The 16,104-nt window shown below is 33.3% G+C and overlaps 1 protein-coding gene across 6 annotated transcripts in view; it reads right to left on the bottom strand.

Moving 5' to 3' along the window:
• CCSER1 (coiled-coil serine rich protein 1) overlaps positions 1–16,104 on the bottom strand; it is a 1,227,777-nt gene that overhangs the window by 986,493 nt on the left and 225,180 nt on the right. For all 6 annotated transcript variants that reach the window (XM_045183762.3, XM_053923202.1, XM_053923201.1 and 3 more), the window contains exon 4: positions 15,530–15,623. In XM_045183762.3, coding sequence (XP_045039697.2) covers positions 15,530–15,623 — 94 coding nt within the window. The remainder of the gene's footprint in view (positions 1–15,529; positions 15,624–16,104) is intronic.

Genomic DNA, 16,104 nt, shown 5'->3' with positions numbered 1-16,104 from the left:
ACCAGGTGTCTCCGGTCAGCACAACTTTTTGGCGTCTCTGGGCCCCACTAGAAGAAGAAGAGTTGTCTTGGGCCACACGTAAAATACATTGTGACTTGTAATCACAAAAAACTCTCATAATGTTTTAGGTAAATTTACAATATTGTATGGGGCCTCATTCACAGCCACCCTAGGCTGCATGTGGCCCGTGGGCCACAGGTTGGACACCCCTGATTGACATTCTGATTTTCATATTGCTTACTTCATGTTTAGTATATTGAAACTAAATATATTTTTACATCATTCTCTCACTCACTAAGTGTATCAGAGCATTTCCTTTTTGTTGTTGGAAAGATATGAGCCAGAGTAAGATGGTAATGTAGGGGGTAACGAATAAAAAGGAGAGATTCCACTGTGAAATTCTGCCTAATAAAGCAACTCTGTATTTTGCATAATAGGCTACAGCTTTTGTATTTTTAGCAAATATATTCATCTCCTGAGTATTGAAAATATAAAATGAAAAATAATAGATAAATTAGCAAACCCATCTGTAACACTTGCTTGATATAGGACCTATGAGTATCGTACCTGTAATCAGGCAGGTCCAGTCAGTACTGAAAGATCGGGCTAATATAACAAAACCACAGATACACCTTTTACAAAAATGGATCTCTGTTCCTGGTGGCTTTAAAAAAAGCTACATTGAAAATGGGGCTGATTAACATTACATTCTAATCATTAAGAACAGTTTCCTTTATTCTAGAATAACAAGAATCTCATCATGCCTCCAAGTTCAAAATTAGCACATATAAATATATATTACTGCATATAATTAAAATCAAATTTAAAATACTCTTGGAATATGAGATCGACATCCAATCATATGTACATACACTTAAGACCATAGAGTTGTAGATAAATGTCCTTGCTTGTATTATTTGTTTTAATCTTTACCTGAGGATATGCCCATTACTTTTAGAGAGAGAGAGAGAGGAAGGAAAAGAGAGAAAAAGAGAAGCACCAGTGTGAGAGAGAAACATTGACGGGTTGTTCCCCACAAGCCCCCTGACAGGGGATTGAACACACAACCCAGGTACATGCCCTGACTGGGAATCAAATCGCAACCTTTTGGTGTACGGGATGACGCTCCAACCAACTAAGGCACCTGGCCATGGCCTTGTTTGTATTTTTGTTTAAATTTCTTTCCACTGGGTGTTGAATGATGTTTCATAAAAATAATCATTATTGCCTCAAATTATACTTGTTGGATAAAGTCAACCACAAATTTTTAAATGGTGTCATAGAAGGGGCTTATAGTACATTATCAAGACTCACAGTCACTTAAAGTAACTTACATTTTAATTTATAATATGCATCACTTTTATTGAACTAATATCTAAAATTAATTCAAATAATTCCATTCTATATTCTATTTTTTGCAAGTTAGATGATAGCAAGTTATTTTACTCATGGATTTGAACTTCATATATAAAGACTGTTAGATTAGAATATATCTAAGTTTCCTTCCCTTTTTAAAATAATATGCTCTTTTTAATAAAGTTAATAATTGTGTACTAATTCTCCAGTGTTAGAAAAAGAATCCTCCAAGAACTAAGTAGCTGATTAGAATATATCTAAGTTTCCTTCCTTTTTAAAAATACTATGCTCTTTTTAATAAAGTTAATAATTTTTCACTAATTCTCCAGTGTTACAAAAAGAATCCTCAAAGAACTTATGTAGCTGAACTAAGAATGCATGTGTATTAGATTTTGCCAGGATGAAAAATATGAACACATATTTGCCTATTAGACACACAAAAATGGCCCTTAACATTTTTAAACCGGTTAGAAAGAATGCTGGCTTTAATAATTACTTTCAAAGGTTTGCATGTGAAGTTTGCTTTTTTCTTCAGATATATTACTTTCTTATCACAAACACATTTAAATTTTTTGAAAGAATTATCTATAAGTTTTTCAGATTATTTCATTGTTCAAAACAACTTGAAAGCAATCCTGCTAGAAATAAAAGTACAGAGTTATTTACGAGAGTGTATTGCCAAGATCCAATTAATAAAACTATTACCCTGGTTAACACTTTATGACAATTTTATCGGTATACATCAGAATATCATATACTAAAAGAAACCAAGTTATTCCTTTATGCAAATATTTATACATTTAGTAGTTTATTTTATAGCTGAAGTTAGAAACAAAGTCTTATTTTGGTTTTGACTATTTTAAAACACGACAAAAATAATAATAGGATTAAAAATTTTATGTCTAATCCCCAAATAATGTTTACTTTCAAAAGGCTGGTCTAATCTTCTACTATATTTCAGATATACTTAAATATTTATGACTTTAAGCTTTTTTAAAAATTGGTTCCTGATCATGGAATGCCTCCCCACCCCAACTTTATTGGACTTTATTTAAGTACAGTTTAAGTACAACCTCTCCCAAAGGCTAACCCATCTACTGTAGCCCACAGAAATATCCCTTTCCTCTGAATGTAGTATCTTATGTTTATTTAGTCTGTATCATCCTTGCTTTAGTATTATACTTATTGTTTAAGAGCACCTAATGACTTCAAATAGATCAATGGTTTGAAGATCTTGTTCTAGCAGTTGAACACGGAAGTAAATAAGAACATTTCAGGACAAGAAAACAGCACTTGAAACATCACGTTTGGTCCCCGCCTGTCCTCATGTGAAAGCTTGACTGTCACCTCTTCAGGAAGTCTTTCCTCCTCGGCACCGAAACTGTCACACCCTTTCACTCACTGTACACTGCTTTTCCTCCTTACAATTGTTTAAAACTGGAATTTTCCATTAGATCATATGTTACAAAATGTCTTATTTTTGAAACGATAATCCTAGGAATGGTGCACATAGAGCTTCAATAAATATTTGCTAGAAGTCAGTCTTATTTATGTAAAAAAAGTGGTGAGAAGCTTGGGAACTTTGTAAGCCATGCTTAAAAATTGTAATTTTTAATAGTTTTTTTAATTATATTTTTTCTATCATGCTATCCCCCTTATACAGAAATTATAATTTATAATGAAGATAATGGGAATACTAAAATAAAATTATAAATGTATCAGTGACCAAGACCAGATTAGCCTGTTAGCACACCTTGTGGACAATATGGAGAATGGAGCAAAGGAGATCAAACAGAGTTAAACCAGCAGACAAGCGAAGGTAATTAGATGGAAACTAGACTAACCCTGTAGCAGCAGTAATGAAAATCCAGTTGGGGAAGTCCTGCTTTTGTTGGGAAGATGCTCTGCTAAACCATTTTTGAAGGTGGAGTCTGTGCCTTTGGCCTGCAAGTCAGCTGACACCTGGGAGTAGCCTCTAGATCTGCTTTGTGTGATTTAAAGAAAGAAAGACAAATGAGCCAGAATTTGGAGAAGAATGAGACTAAACGAAAGAAAGGGAAGTCCAGAAGAAAGAGAAAAATGAAACTCTTGAATATTCTACATTCTCTCTCACCTCAGGGTATTTTCAACTGCCATGCTCTTACCTGAACTAAGTGATTACTCGCCACATCTCCAAAATGTGAAATGAAGTCAACATTAATCATGAAAGTTTTTACATGATAGAAAAATCTTGTGGGGTGCAGTAAGGAATGGAAAACTGAAAAAGATCCTGAGTTCTGCATCAAGTTGGAAACTAAGAGGAAAAAAAAGAAAACAAAGATGGCCACCAGAGACAGAGAAAGATCCTCAAAACCCCAACTAGGAAGAGAATTGGAGGAAAAATGATGCTGGCCTCAATAAATGTTTAAACAACAATTGTAGAGAGAAAGGTGTAGAATCAAGAATAGCTAAAAAGCAGAATTAATAGAAAGCTAGCAATACTTGATTTCAAATTCTGTAGTCTGCACAATGCTGGCGTCATTCACAAATAGAAATAAATAGGGCAAGAACAAATTAAAAGGCAGAAAAAATAAGGTTAATCTTGAATCTATTAAATCTAAAGCATGAAACTGACAATTATGGATGAAATTGCTAACAGGCTGTTAAATGTGTGTGTACACACACACACACACACCTGTACATCATGAGAGAGGCTTAAACTGAATAAAGACTTTGGAGTCAATATTTCTGAGTGATGATTGAAGTTGACCATTTATTTTTACAGAGTAATAAATTTATAGAATACAAGATAAAAACTTAATTCTCAGTAACATAAATCTCTTGAAGGTAGTTTATTTCAGAAGAATGAAGATAGTATATATTAGAATAACAAAGGTCATAGGAGGTAGGGCTAGGAAAAATATGAATACAGAAATGCATGGATAGGCACAAAACAATAAAATATACTATATAACCAATGTACACAAGTAGAGAAATATGAGTATTGTAGTTAGTACCATACTGAAGATGATAAATATTTTACCTTTGAAAATAACAAGGCAATGTAAAAGGAAATGAAAGTCTGTTAAGGCTGTCCTATCAGAATTGGAGGCTATTCTGGATTCTTTAAATGGAGGAGATCTAAAGTCATAGATTCACAGGCTAATATTTCATTAGGTCTCTCAGATTCCTATTTTTCTTATCTAATATTTGTTTTGATCTAAGACACCCTTGATTGTAAGACACATTTTATGTATCTCTTCCAAAGAAAACAAAATTGAAGGTAATCTAGGACACAATGCTTAAATATCTTCATTATAAACACATCAATATCAAATATTAAAGTGTGAAATAAAGTGAATCTTCAAATCATTGAAATATGTGATTTAAAAAAACTACCTGGTAAAATTGGCGATACCTCCACTTCCATTTCCCTCAGAATATTTTTATCATTCTTTTCCTCAAATAATATGTACTTTAATAATTTCTAATCTATGAGCATCCTAATTGAGGGAGCAGGCCCAAGTTTTATTAGTACCAAGATATCCAAAAAAAAAAAAGCCCAGGTCTTTCAGTGCACATAGGTGATGATTAGTTAGCAGACAACATCTCACAGGAACAATAAAAGTGACTTTTTAGGTCTCTTAATTATCTTCATATATGGACAAATTCACAATGACAAGCTGGTTTAACCCATCATTCAGATAGTGTTCCTATCTTACCATTTTTAGGATGTTGAGAACACGTTTTAATTGCAACAAAGTTTTAAAATATTGTAGTCCAGGAGATACTTCCTCTTTCTATATAAACCTTTCCTTCAGATACTCATTTGAGGCCTAGGCTGGAGACACTTCTGTCCTCTTACCCAAGGTACCCTGCCTAAAAGCAAAAAACATCAGAAAATTAGGTAGTTTGGCTAACTACCCCATGTCTAGTTCTGTAGGCTCTTCAGAATGGGGGTGGGTCTATTCTCTTATTTGATTTGGAAACTCGTCTTTTGGCTGAGAGTGAACAGTGAACCCTAGTCGGAATTCTTTCACTGTTTGTGTTGCAGCTCAGGTGTGTCATCTCCAGACTCTTAAAGGATGTCCCCCAGCTGCTCCTCTATCAAATGATGCAGCTGAAAAAAGCTCATTCAGCAGAAGGAAGAGGAAAATCTGACTTTTATGGATGGTTAGACAACGTGGTGTGTGATTATGACACCTCAAACAGCAGTACAAATCTGGATTGATCTCGCCTCCAGTTAAAAATGGTCTATCCTTGTGTCTCCCTCCATGGGGCAATTCAGACCTAAAACCACCAACTCCCATACAGGTAACTGTCTACATGAACATCATTTTATCATTTCATTGTCTTTACTGGAATAACTTAATTATTCCAAATAACTTTATCATTCATTACAGGATTTCCCCCAAAGGCCCACCAATTCTTCAATAGAAAACATCAAGAGATGGCTTATGCCCTAAAAATCATAAAACCCTTCACCTTAAAATTCTCACCTTGCCCAGGCCTGCTACCTCATATGGCTAAAGGGCCATCCCAATATTCCAAGGTTGCAGGTTCAATACCCAGTCAGGGCACATAAAAGAATCAACCAATGAATGCCTAAATAAGTGGAACCACAAAGCAATCTCTCTTGCTCTCTCTTAGAAAAAAGAAAGAAAAAAAAAAAAAGCTTCACCTTTCTGCTTTCAATTCTACTTTCCTAAACTATTATTTAATGATCTTTACCTAATGCCAATCAAGCTCCCAAAATGAAAGATCTGCCTTAAACCAAATTCAAAAATTTCAATAAATCCTAAGACTTTCTTCCCCCTCCAAAAAACTACCAGAGTTCAGTTGGTGCGACATTTTCCCATGACCTCACTAAAGAATAATCTGAACTAGGCCCTAGCAAAAGGCTGGGGAGCCAGCATTTGACACTAATACCATGGCATCACTCAAATCTACTCATTATTCAGTCAAATTGTTGGTTGTATTTAAATTATCCTGGCCTCTGGCGCCAGTATAAGATGTCCAGTGATAGAAAAGGTCATCCTCATGAGAGCAAGACGTCCCAATTCCACTGCTGACTCTTGGAAATTTTCAGTAAGATGGAGAATCAAAATATAAATAAAAGGAGCAACACACTATAGTAATACCTGATAAAATGATGCTATTAAATTGTTATAACCCAAGGAAAAGAAATTCTGTAATTGTTTCAGTGTGTACAATTATAATTTAATTTGTTGTTTAGTGTGAAAGGTTCATTATTATTTCTCTCTTTTCTGCCTCAGGCACTGTAGAAAATTCTGTTTCATATCAGTGTTTCTTTTTCTTGTTGGTGAACAATTTTGTATACATAAATATTCTACTTCTTCAGAACAAAGAACAGGACTTGCTTTCTTAATTACTTGTTCGTTTTGATAGTGACAGCTGATTTGGTTGGCATTATTCAAGCAATTGTATGGAGATGTCACCATATAATTGTAAAGGGCCAGGAAATTTTATATTGAGATGCATATTTTCTCTCTAATTACTCCAGAAAAACCATGCTGAATGAAAGAAATCTTTTCTTTGCATCCTTTAATGAACTTGAGCCACTGGCTGCCCTTTTGCACAGCAGAAGTTTTTAATGGTGGAAAATGCTACCATAGCAGGTGACAAGTCAATTCTATGACTTCATTAAAATTGTTGTCATTTAATATTAAATTAGGTCAGAACATGTAAACATTCTTCAAATATAGTTGATTAGATTTTGAAAACTATTGAACCTGAAAACCTTTGTAGCTAAGCAATCTTCTTGAAGTATAGCAAAGTCTGACAGGAAAAATAGCCAGCGGCACTTTTAAATCCACTAACACAGATGATTTACTCTGTTGGCAATTATATAAACAAATAATTACAACTGTTCTTAATAAATGGAGCTAGTCAATTTCTTATTGACAATACTGTTTGTACTATAGAATAACAGTATGACCTTGAATAAGACCTTTAAAATAATAAATATTCATAGGGGGCAGAATTTCACGTAATCTAAAATTCTCCTCCACTTCTGTCCATTCTTCAGCTAGTTAACTACACCATGTAACATAGTGAACTGAACGCGGAAAATAATGTGCCCAGGTGAGCATCATGTTTTGAACTGATTTAATATTTAAAAAGTTGAAATAAAAAACTCAACATTAAATTAATGAATCAATTAGTTGATTGATGAACTGGTCAAGCATAAACAACAAATAAACAAAAACCATTACATTTTTGAAATATCTACACTGAAAATAGGTATTACTGACAATTGCATAGTCTTGTGTTGAAGTAAGGTCATGATTCCTATGCCCTACCAGTAGAACGTAAGTACATCATTGCTTTCTCAAGGACAATAATTAATAAACATTTTTACACAACACTTCTTATGTCCATTCAGTCATTTGCTAGCACTTGGGGAAAGAAATATGGGATAAATATAAAAATTATGAAAAAATAATTAAAAATATATTTAATTTTTTATAAAACGAATCTATATGAAATGATACTTCTGGATAGTTAAAGTTTATGAGGAATTAGGAATTTTTTCTCTTAACATGTTAAAGAGTCAAAAATAACAGTGTAGGAAGATGTACTTCCAAAGTGCATCTTCGGCTTACCGTTTTATCAGAAAAGGCAGAATGTAACTGTTTTGTGGATGCCTCGGGGCTATAATGATGTTTAAAGTGCTGTGCAGTAAGATATTACAGTGCAGTAATGCTTCATGACCTGCTGCTACAGACAGAGATCTCTGCTCGTACATTAAATGACCTCACACTGTTGTGCTTCATGACTGTCTACTTTTCAAACTTTTTTGCCTTTTCTCTTCCTTTTAGGCTAACAGTCCTTATTTTTCACCACATTAAGCATGTCTGCTTGAAGCAAACCTTTTGTCTTCTTCTAAGATGTTACTATGATTTTCAATGACTTTGGAAAATATCTAACCAAATGTATTAGAATTGTATGTGAGTTAGAAGCAGCAAGGTCTAGAAAGACAGTGAAAAGAACCTGCCATTTAACGTTAAGATCTGGGTTAAGATTAGCTGTATGAACTTCAATAAATATTTTAAGCATATAGTATTTGCTTCCTCCACTGTACTTGGGATATATTAACACATATTTCAAAGTGTTATTGTGATAATTTGATGAGGAGATAATATATTTGAAATCCCTTCTAAAATATAAAGTGGAATACAAATGTGTGATAGGATTACTATCATCATTATCAGAACAAGATTGCCATCTAATGGCAACAGAGCAGAAAACAGGTACTCTAACCCTCTTAAAGCAGAAAAGAACACAGAAACAGTAGCTGTTCAACACCATGAAGTTAACAACGAATGCCACAATTGCATCCTTACTACACCTGTTACCCAAAGAGTGTACCACAATAGAATATTATGTACCTTTATTATAACAGTTCTTCCAGAAACTAAAATCATTTAGAGCTTCATGGAGTGAAAACAGTAGGTAGGCATCAAGTCATACAGTTTAACCTAAACCCTAGTTCTGCCACGTAACTAGACTCTTTAATCCTGGACCAATGGCAATGCTCGTTTGTGTTTCCATCCCTTTGTCCATGAAGCAAAAATAGTAATACATGTACTTCCTAGAGTCTTGCAAATAAAATTAAATGAGATCAGCCCTGGCTGGTGTGGCTCAGTGGATTGAGTACCAGCCTGAAAACCAAAGGGTTGCCAGTTTAATTAGCAGTCAGGGTCACAGGCCAGGTCCTGGTGAGGGGGGTGCACAAGACGCAATCACACACAGATGTTTCTCTCTCCCTCTTTTTCCCTCCTTTCTCCTCTCTTTAAAAATAAATAAATAAATAAATAAATCTATCTTAAAAAAATGAAATGAGATCATCCAAAGTGCTTATAAATTGTTTCTTAAAAGCAAGCAAAAACAGAAACAACTGGGTGTCTAGACCAGTCTTTGGCACAATACAGATGCTCCAGTAAATAAATAAATACGTTAATTTAGACTCCTTGCATGAAGTCAAAAACAAACATATAAGCAGTGCCCATTATCTGAAAAAGAGGAGGAGGAGCCAGTTTGAAAATGTTGAGATATTCCATTAATAAAGACTGGAAAAAATCACCAAAATTTGCAGGATTGGATTCTTATTAATCCTCAGGTACAAAATATTTTATCGTGCATATTATAAAAAGTTGAATTAGCTATAGTTCTTAAAAATATTATATAACAGACATGAGATAGATCTCCTGGGCCTTTTGAACTTATTATTTCTCACCCTTTTGAACTTACTATTTCTCAACAAATTTATAAGGTAGATATTTTTGCTATTCCCATTTTCATTTTAAGTTTTTCTAAAGATTTTATTTATTCATTTTTAGACAGAGAGGAAGTGAGGGAGAAAGAGAGGGTGAGAAACATCATTGTGTAGTTGCCTCTCATGCGCCCCCTGCCTGGGACCTGGCCAAGAGCCCTGATTAGGGATCAAATCGGTGACCCTTAGGTTTGCAGGCCAGGGCTCAGTCCACTGAGCTGTACCAGCCCGGGCATGTTGTTCCCATTTTCAGAGGTAGATAAGGAAACTAAGAGAAATTAAATAATTTGTCCATACATAACCTGGTTTTTGGCTTTGATTTGTCCAAACTCCAGATTTATAGCTCTATACTATACTTCCAAAATTAAGCATTATATGTTTAACTTTATACAATCAGATTGAAGATACTTTAAACACACTTTTCTGTTGCAGGCATACCAAAGTTTGTAAAAACCTATAGTTTATTTTTTATAATTTTCCCTGTGTGAATGTTGTAATTTGCACATTACCATTCATATTAGCAAAGCCACTAGGGTCTGATCTTTGCTCTGCTGTGCTATTATCCATTAAAAATTAATAACAAAAATCACCTCCTTAATTAATAGGCACAGGAGGAGTTCCTAACTCACTGCAGAATTTGATATTGCTTGTTCATCAAACTCAAAATAATATAGCAACAACCTAATTAATTTCTAATTGATATCATTGGGCCATTACCTCCCCATTCACAGCTGGACATATACCAAGAGTTCCTGTCCTAGGTTTTTTTTTTAAGATATAATGTCTAAAATAGCAAAAACAATATAAAATTCCTTCATTCTTTTATCTAAATGACCATTATGGTGTTTTTATCAAATAATAATATCTAACTAAGATCTATTTTCAACTGAGTAACTCTTCTGCAAATTAAGATCAAATTTAATACAAAGTAAGAGCCTGCTTTTACTCTGAGTATTAAAAATTTGGGTTAATGAATTTTAAAGCATTTAACATAGGATTTATTCTTTCATTGAGAAATCTCAATTTTAAATATGTTGTAGTATTTTGGACATATGACTGATATATGGAAAAATGTTTTCTTGCGTTCAATGCACTGTTTTTAACATAAATAAGTGTATCATCTGTTACAAGCAAAGTATTACCATTTTTTAATTGATAGATCTACTAGAGAGAGAGAGACAGACAGATATTAATTTGTTTTTCCATTTACTTACGCATTCACTGGTGGCTTTTGTAAGTGCCCTGACCAGAGATTGAACCTGCCACCTTGGCGTACCTAGATGACACTCTAATGGAGCAACCTGGCCAGGGCCTTAATTTTTCAGTAATAAGTACTAACAAAACACTCAAATGCTTACAGTATTACAAAGAATTTAGATAATAAAAGTTCAAATCAGAAAACACATTTTGAAATAATATATAATAATGATGAATCATTAAGAAATTAAGGACTATGAAAAATAACCAATGATAGGACAAACTCTTTGAGAAGGAATTTAAACTAAGATTTCAAGAAAAGTAACCAACTTGTACTGGGCTTCTATTTTATTCTAGTCAACTGTGAAAGTAGGTAGGATGATACTCTAAGATAGATATTAGTATTGTCATTTTACAAAAGAGGACAGTAGGCTCAGAAAGCCTGGATCACTTGCTCAAGGCCACTTGGACAGCGCTGGAATTCTGACTTGGATGCAGGTGTCTGTCATCAAAGCAGCTATTCTCATTTGATATTAATCTGTAGTTTCTTTAATTTGAAGGGATATTTATGATGGAATTTCCTCTCTAGGAGGTATTGTGAGGATTAACTTGAGAGAGTTCAGGAAAAGACCTTAATTTATTATAGGCACTTGGTTTTCCTTCTCCTCAACGTAGATCTCCAGCTACTAATTGTTAATGCTCACACACAACCCACGCCTGGGATTAACATGGAAGCCAAGGAAAGAAATGGGGAACTCAAATTTTTATTCTTATTTCTTTGTAGAACAGTATGTAGTGTTTGATATTTAACTGGAGTTTTGATAACATCTATTCATTAAAAAAGTTATTCAGTTACACAAGGGTTACATTTTTCAAAGAGTTTATTTTGGAGGACTCATCAGGAAGTAACAGTGCTGAACATTAGACATTCTATTAGGCTCTATGGTATTTACCCACATCAGAGGAGAGTGCTTTACAACATGCACTTGATTCTCAATATTAAAATTATCTGAGGAATAGGAACTAGGTTTTATTTTTGGACAGGCAAAGTCCTCATAGAGCTCCAAGCTTGGCTACCCTGATGCGTCACCATTTAGAACTGCTTCTACTGAACGTGGTGCTACTAGCTTGTACTGAAAGTAGCTGCTGAAGAAATTGTCTTGACAGCAAATTATGTATACCTTATAAAGACAAGTGAGCAAAGTATCTTTCAGCTCTTAGTAATAAGAATTTACTTATTTTACAAACGCATTGTTTGGTTGACTGGCTGATAGCATTTGATTTTAATCACGTAACTGGTTGTGTTTCTTCCTTCGCACACTCTAGCAGAACAATCCAAGCAACATTTTCCACTCATTGCGGTAATACTAACATACGCTTTGTTTGCCATCCTTACCTGTGAATTCATCTTATTTTTCATATCCTTCTTTTATTGTTACCCTATTTTACTCAAATGATTATTGTTTTTCAAGATGATTCAATAAATAAAAAGAAAAACCTGAACACAATAATATAAAATTACATTAAAAAATTGAGCAAAAACATATTGCTGGTATTTTTCCTTTGACAGATTGTATAGTTTATAATATGTATTTCACTATAAAGAAATATTTCAGGTCACTTATTTGAGTCTTAGGCATATTAAATTTCATTAGTACATTTTTCCCAAAAAAACCACTGTTGAGATATAGCTATATAACCAGCATCACTGCTAACATCTTCCATGACTCATTTGTAGCAAAAGCAATATGATAACAATATGTTTAGGAGAGTGAAGAGAGATATAAAATATTGGGTAGGGTAAATAATATCATTAATATATTTTTTAATTTATCAAGGTATAAATGAGAGTATCTTATATTTTTAATTAAAATAATTATTTGGCCATATATGCATTATAAATAATTCATTAAATAGAGAAACAATAAATATAATATTTTACTACAAGAGAAATGAAATGTCTGGTATTAAGGAACTTATAATTGTGAATTTGAAACATGAAGCATATTAATTATTCATAAAGTATATTATCCAGAAGAGTAATTTAAGCATTAATTAAAGAAAATATAATAAAAGATATCTGGAAGGCTCATCCCTAGGCTTTTTAATCTAAAGCTTAGCTTTTAGATTAGAATTTACAAAGACAAAAACCAGATAATGCCAGGATAAGAGTATTATTTAAAAGTTACTTTGATATTTTTTCTCAAGGTAAATGTCCTTGCGGGAATTCACTTTAAATTCATATGCCTTCCTTTCTCTGAAACTGTCGTTTTCTTACTTTCACTAAAAAAAAAATCCACTTACTGCACTATAAAGCAGATAGTTAATTTGTACTGTTGTTTGTACTATCCCTCCACTTATAAAGGAAGTATGTTAACTTAGGACTGTATAGGTACACTTATGTATTCAAAGGATCCCTAGGAACTTTATTCAAATTGTCCACTGCAGTTGTTAAAAAACAAATTTTTAAAAATCTACTGTAAACTTCCAATTCTCTTTCAGATGAAAATACAGATAGTAAAGAACAGATAAAAACATATTAAAGTTCTCCAGAATTATTATGACTAAAGTAACAAAGAGCCACCTTCACCAAGGTAGGTGCCGTCATAAGTACACAATGAAACAACATGATGAAACAAACAGATACACATTCAAGTGTGTAAGTTCATGAGCATTGCTGTGACAGACCTTGGGCCACACAACTCAACTAGCTTTGTCTCTTGTCTTTTGGTATTCTGATATTTTCCTCGGGCGGTGGTTATACTTCAGCCATGTCGCTCACAGGACGGGTAGTGCTGTGCATGTATTGTGCACCCTACTGTCCTTTCTGAGCCTCTTTGCAGGTAAAATCACTAAATATGCCAGTATCCAATACACACATCTTGAAAAATACAAGGAAAATTTTAAATTAGAGATTGTCAAAATTTATCTGTTAAAATAAATTTCTTAATTAAAAGTGACTGATTTTCTTTTAGGGAAAAGATTAAATTTTACTAATTTTTGTTGTTGGCAATCTCATCATGCCATTTAACATTCTCTCTCCTCTCATCCCAACATTTCCTATAACTTAATCAAGAGACTAGAGTAGACTTAAGTGCTTGTGGGCAGCAGTGGTGGGACTGTGTACTTCTTTAGGCATTAAGAGGGAAAAACTATCTAGTTGTTACACGTTTACCGGTACTAAGATTGAATAGTGGGTTCAGGTACTGCCAGTTTAATCTATCATTGCAAAATTCTCCGACAAGAATACATCCCAACAATCATGCTACAACATATACAGACACCTTCATTACTCCGTGTAACGGCTGTGATTCCTTCTTACTATACCACTGTCTATTCAACAAGTGTCCTATTAAAAATACATTTTAGGTGTTTCCAATATTTTGTTATTACAAATATTTTGCAATGAATAGTTATTCTCATATATTATTTTGCATATTCCCACTGACTTTGGATTAATTTCTAAAAGTTGGATAGCTGAATCTAAAGGTAAATGCTTATACAGTTTTGCTTGAGAGTGACAAAATTCCTTCCATAGAGTGAACATTCTCACCATTAGTAACTCCTTTATGATAAATGTGAATGACAAAATCACATAAGGTATTGCCTAAAAATGAGAAAAATCTATATTTAAAAAATATATATATTTCAAATCAACTGCAGGAAGACTATCTCTAGAAATGCTTGTTCTGTTTGTAATCAACTGAAAAAAATGTGAGTACCTTCTTGTTGATTAACCTAAAATAAAGTGTAAAAATATAAACACTGTTATTACCTTTTTTGAGAATTATTAATATATTATAAAAATGTAAAAATACTGCATGAAAAAATAATCACAAAATATTAGAGCTGGAATATATATGTAAATCCTAATATGTAAAAATATGAACATTAAAATCCAAGAGGTCAATTTTCTCAAATATATAGAGTAGGACCCCACATTTCTTAGCTCCAATTTAATTTTATTTCTACTTTGACTTGAAAATGACTATCTTGAAGGTGTTATTTATAATAAAAAAGTAAATAAAAGCTTGCCCTTGTGGTCAAATATCTAAATCTGAATAAATAATTCATTCCCATAACAGCTTCAAAGAGAGTAATTCAGAACCTGGAGACATGACATTTTACGCTTTAATATAAATTCAAACTATTAAAAATATAATGGACTCCCTTATTAATTCATTCAGCAAGAATTTATCTCTTACTATGATAGGTGTGTGTATGTGTTTGTGAGTATGCATTTGTGGTTGCTATTGGTAATTATTAATTTTGAGGTCAACTTTATTACATCAGCAGGAACCCTGAAGTAATTATTAAAATCACTAAGACTTGAAACAGCAAATCTGAATCCACAAACCTTCCATTTGGTTATACAAAGTAAATTAAAAATTAGAATTTTAATTATTATTTTATTCCAAATATATTAACTATTCCATTAAGCGTTTAATTAAGATTTCCTTCTTTAAAACAACTTTTGTTTTACAGGTTTTCTTTTAAAGTGTATAATTATTTTCCAACAGGATTTATATTTCCATAATAGATTTTAAGATAACCAGAATCATAAACCCATGGTGCCTGTAGGTTCCTTGCAGACCTACAAACTGGGGACCGAAAAGCTTGAACGCAGCCTAAAGCTTATCAATGAAAGCTGAATGACTAGGATCAGAGTTGCAGAGTACTGTGTATCTGTTCAACACTTACCAGAAGGATGAAGGTTCTGTTCCTCTAATAATTCCAGATCAAGCATTAGATCATCTTCATCCAGTTCACAGGATCCCAAATTATTTAAAACATCCTGAAGAAAAAGCAAAATCAGTAGTTAGAGAACAAAACACTGAAAGCCTGAGAAAATATTCACATGCAGATGCCATGAAGCAAAAAAGAAATCAAATTAGAATTGAAAAGTTTTAACTGATATCCAGAATTTTTTTCACTGTCTTTAAGATTATCAGCCCAATAAAAATTCCAAGAATTATCACAAAAATCTTAATTTTTATAATTATTTGCATGTTAGCTTTTTTAAGAAGATTTTATTTATTTATTTTTAGAGAGAAGAACTGGGGGAGGAAAAGAGGGAGAGGAACATCAATGTGTGGTTCCTCTCGCTCTCCCCCTACTGTAGACTTGGCCCAGGCGCATGCCCTGACTGGGAACCAAACCAATGACCCTTCGGTTCACAGGCCGGCACTCAAATCACTGAGCCACATCAGTCAGGGCTGCATATTAGCTTTTTAAAGTACATGTATAATTAACAGAAATACGTGTGTAAGCAGCTA

This window comes from Desmodus rotundus, chromosome 4, assembly GCF_022682495.2.
Source record: "Desmodus rotundus isolate HL8 chromosome 4, HLdesRot8A.1, whole genome shotgun sequence".
NCBI lineage: Eukaryota > Metazoa > Chordata > Mammalia > Chiroptera > Phyllostomidae > Desmodus > Desmodus rotundus.
This window is presented reverse-complemented; position numbering and strand designations above follow the sequence as displayed.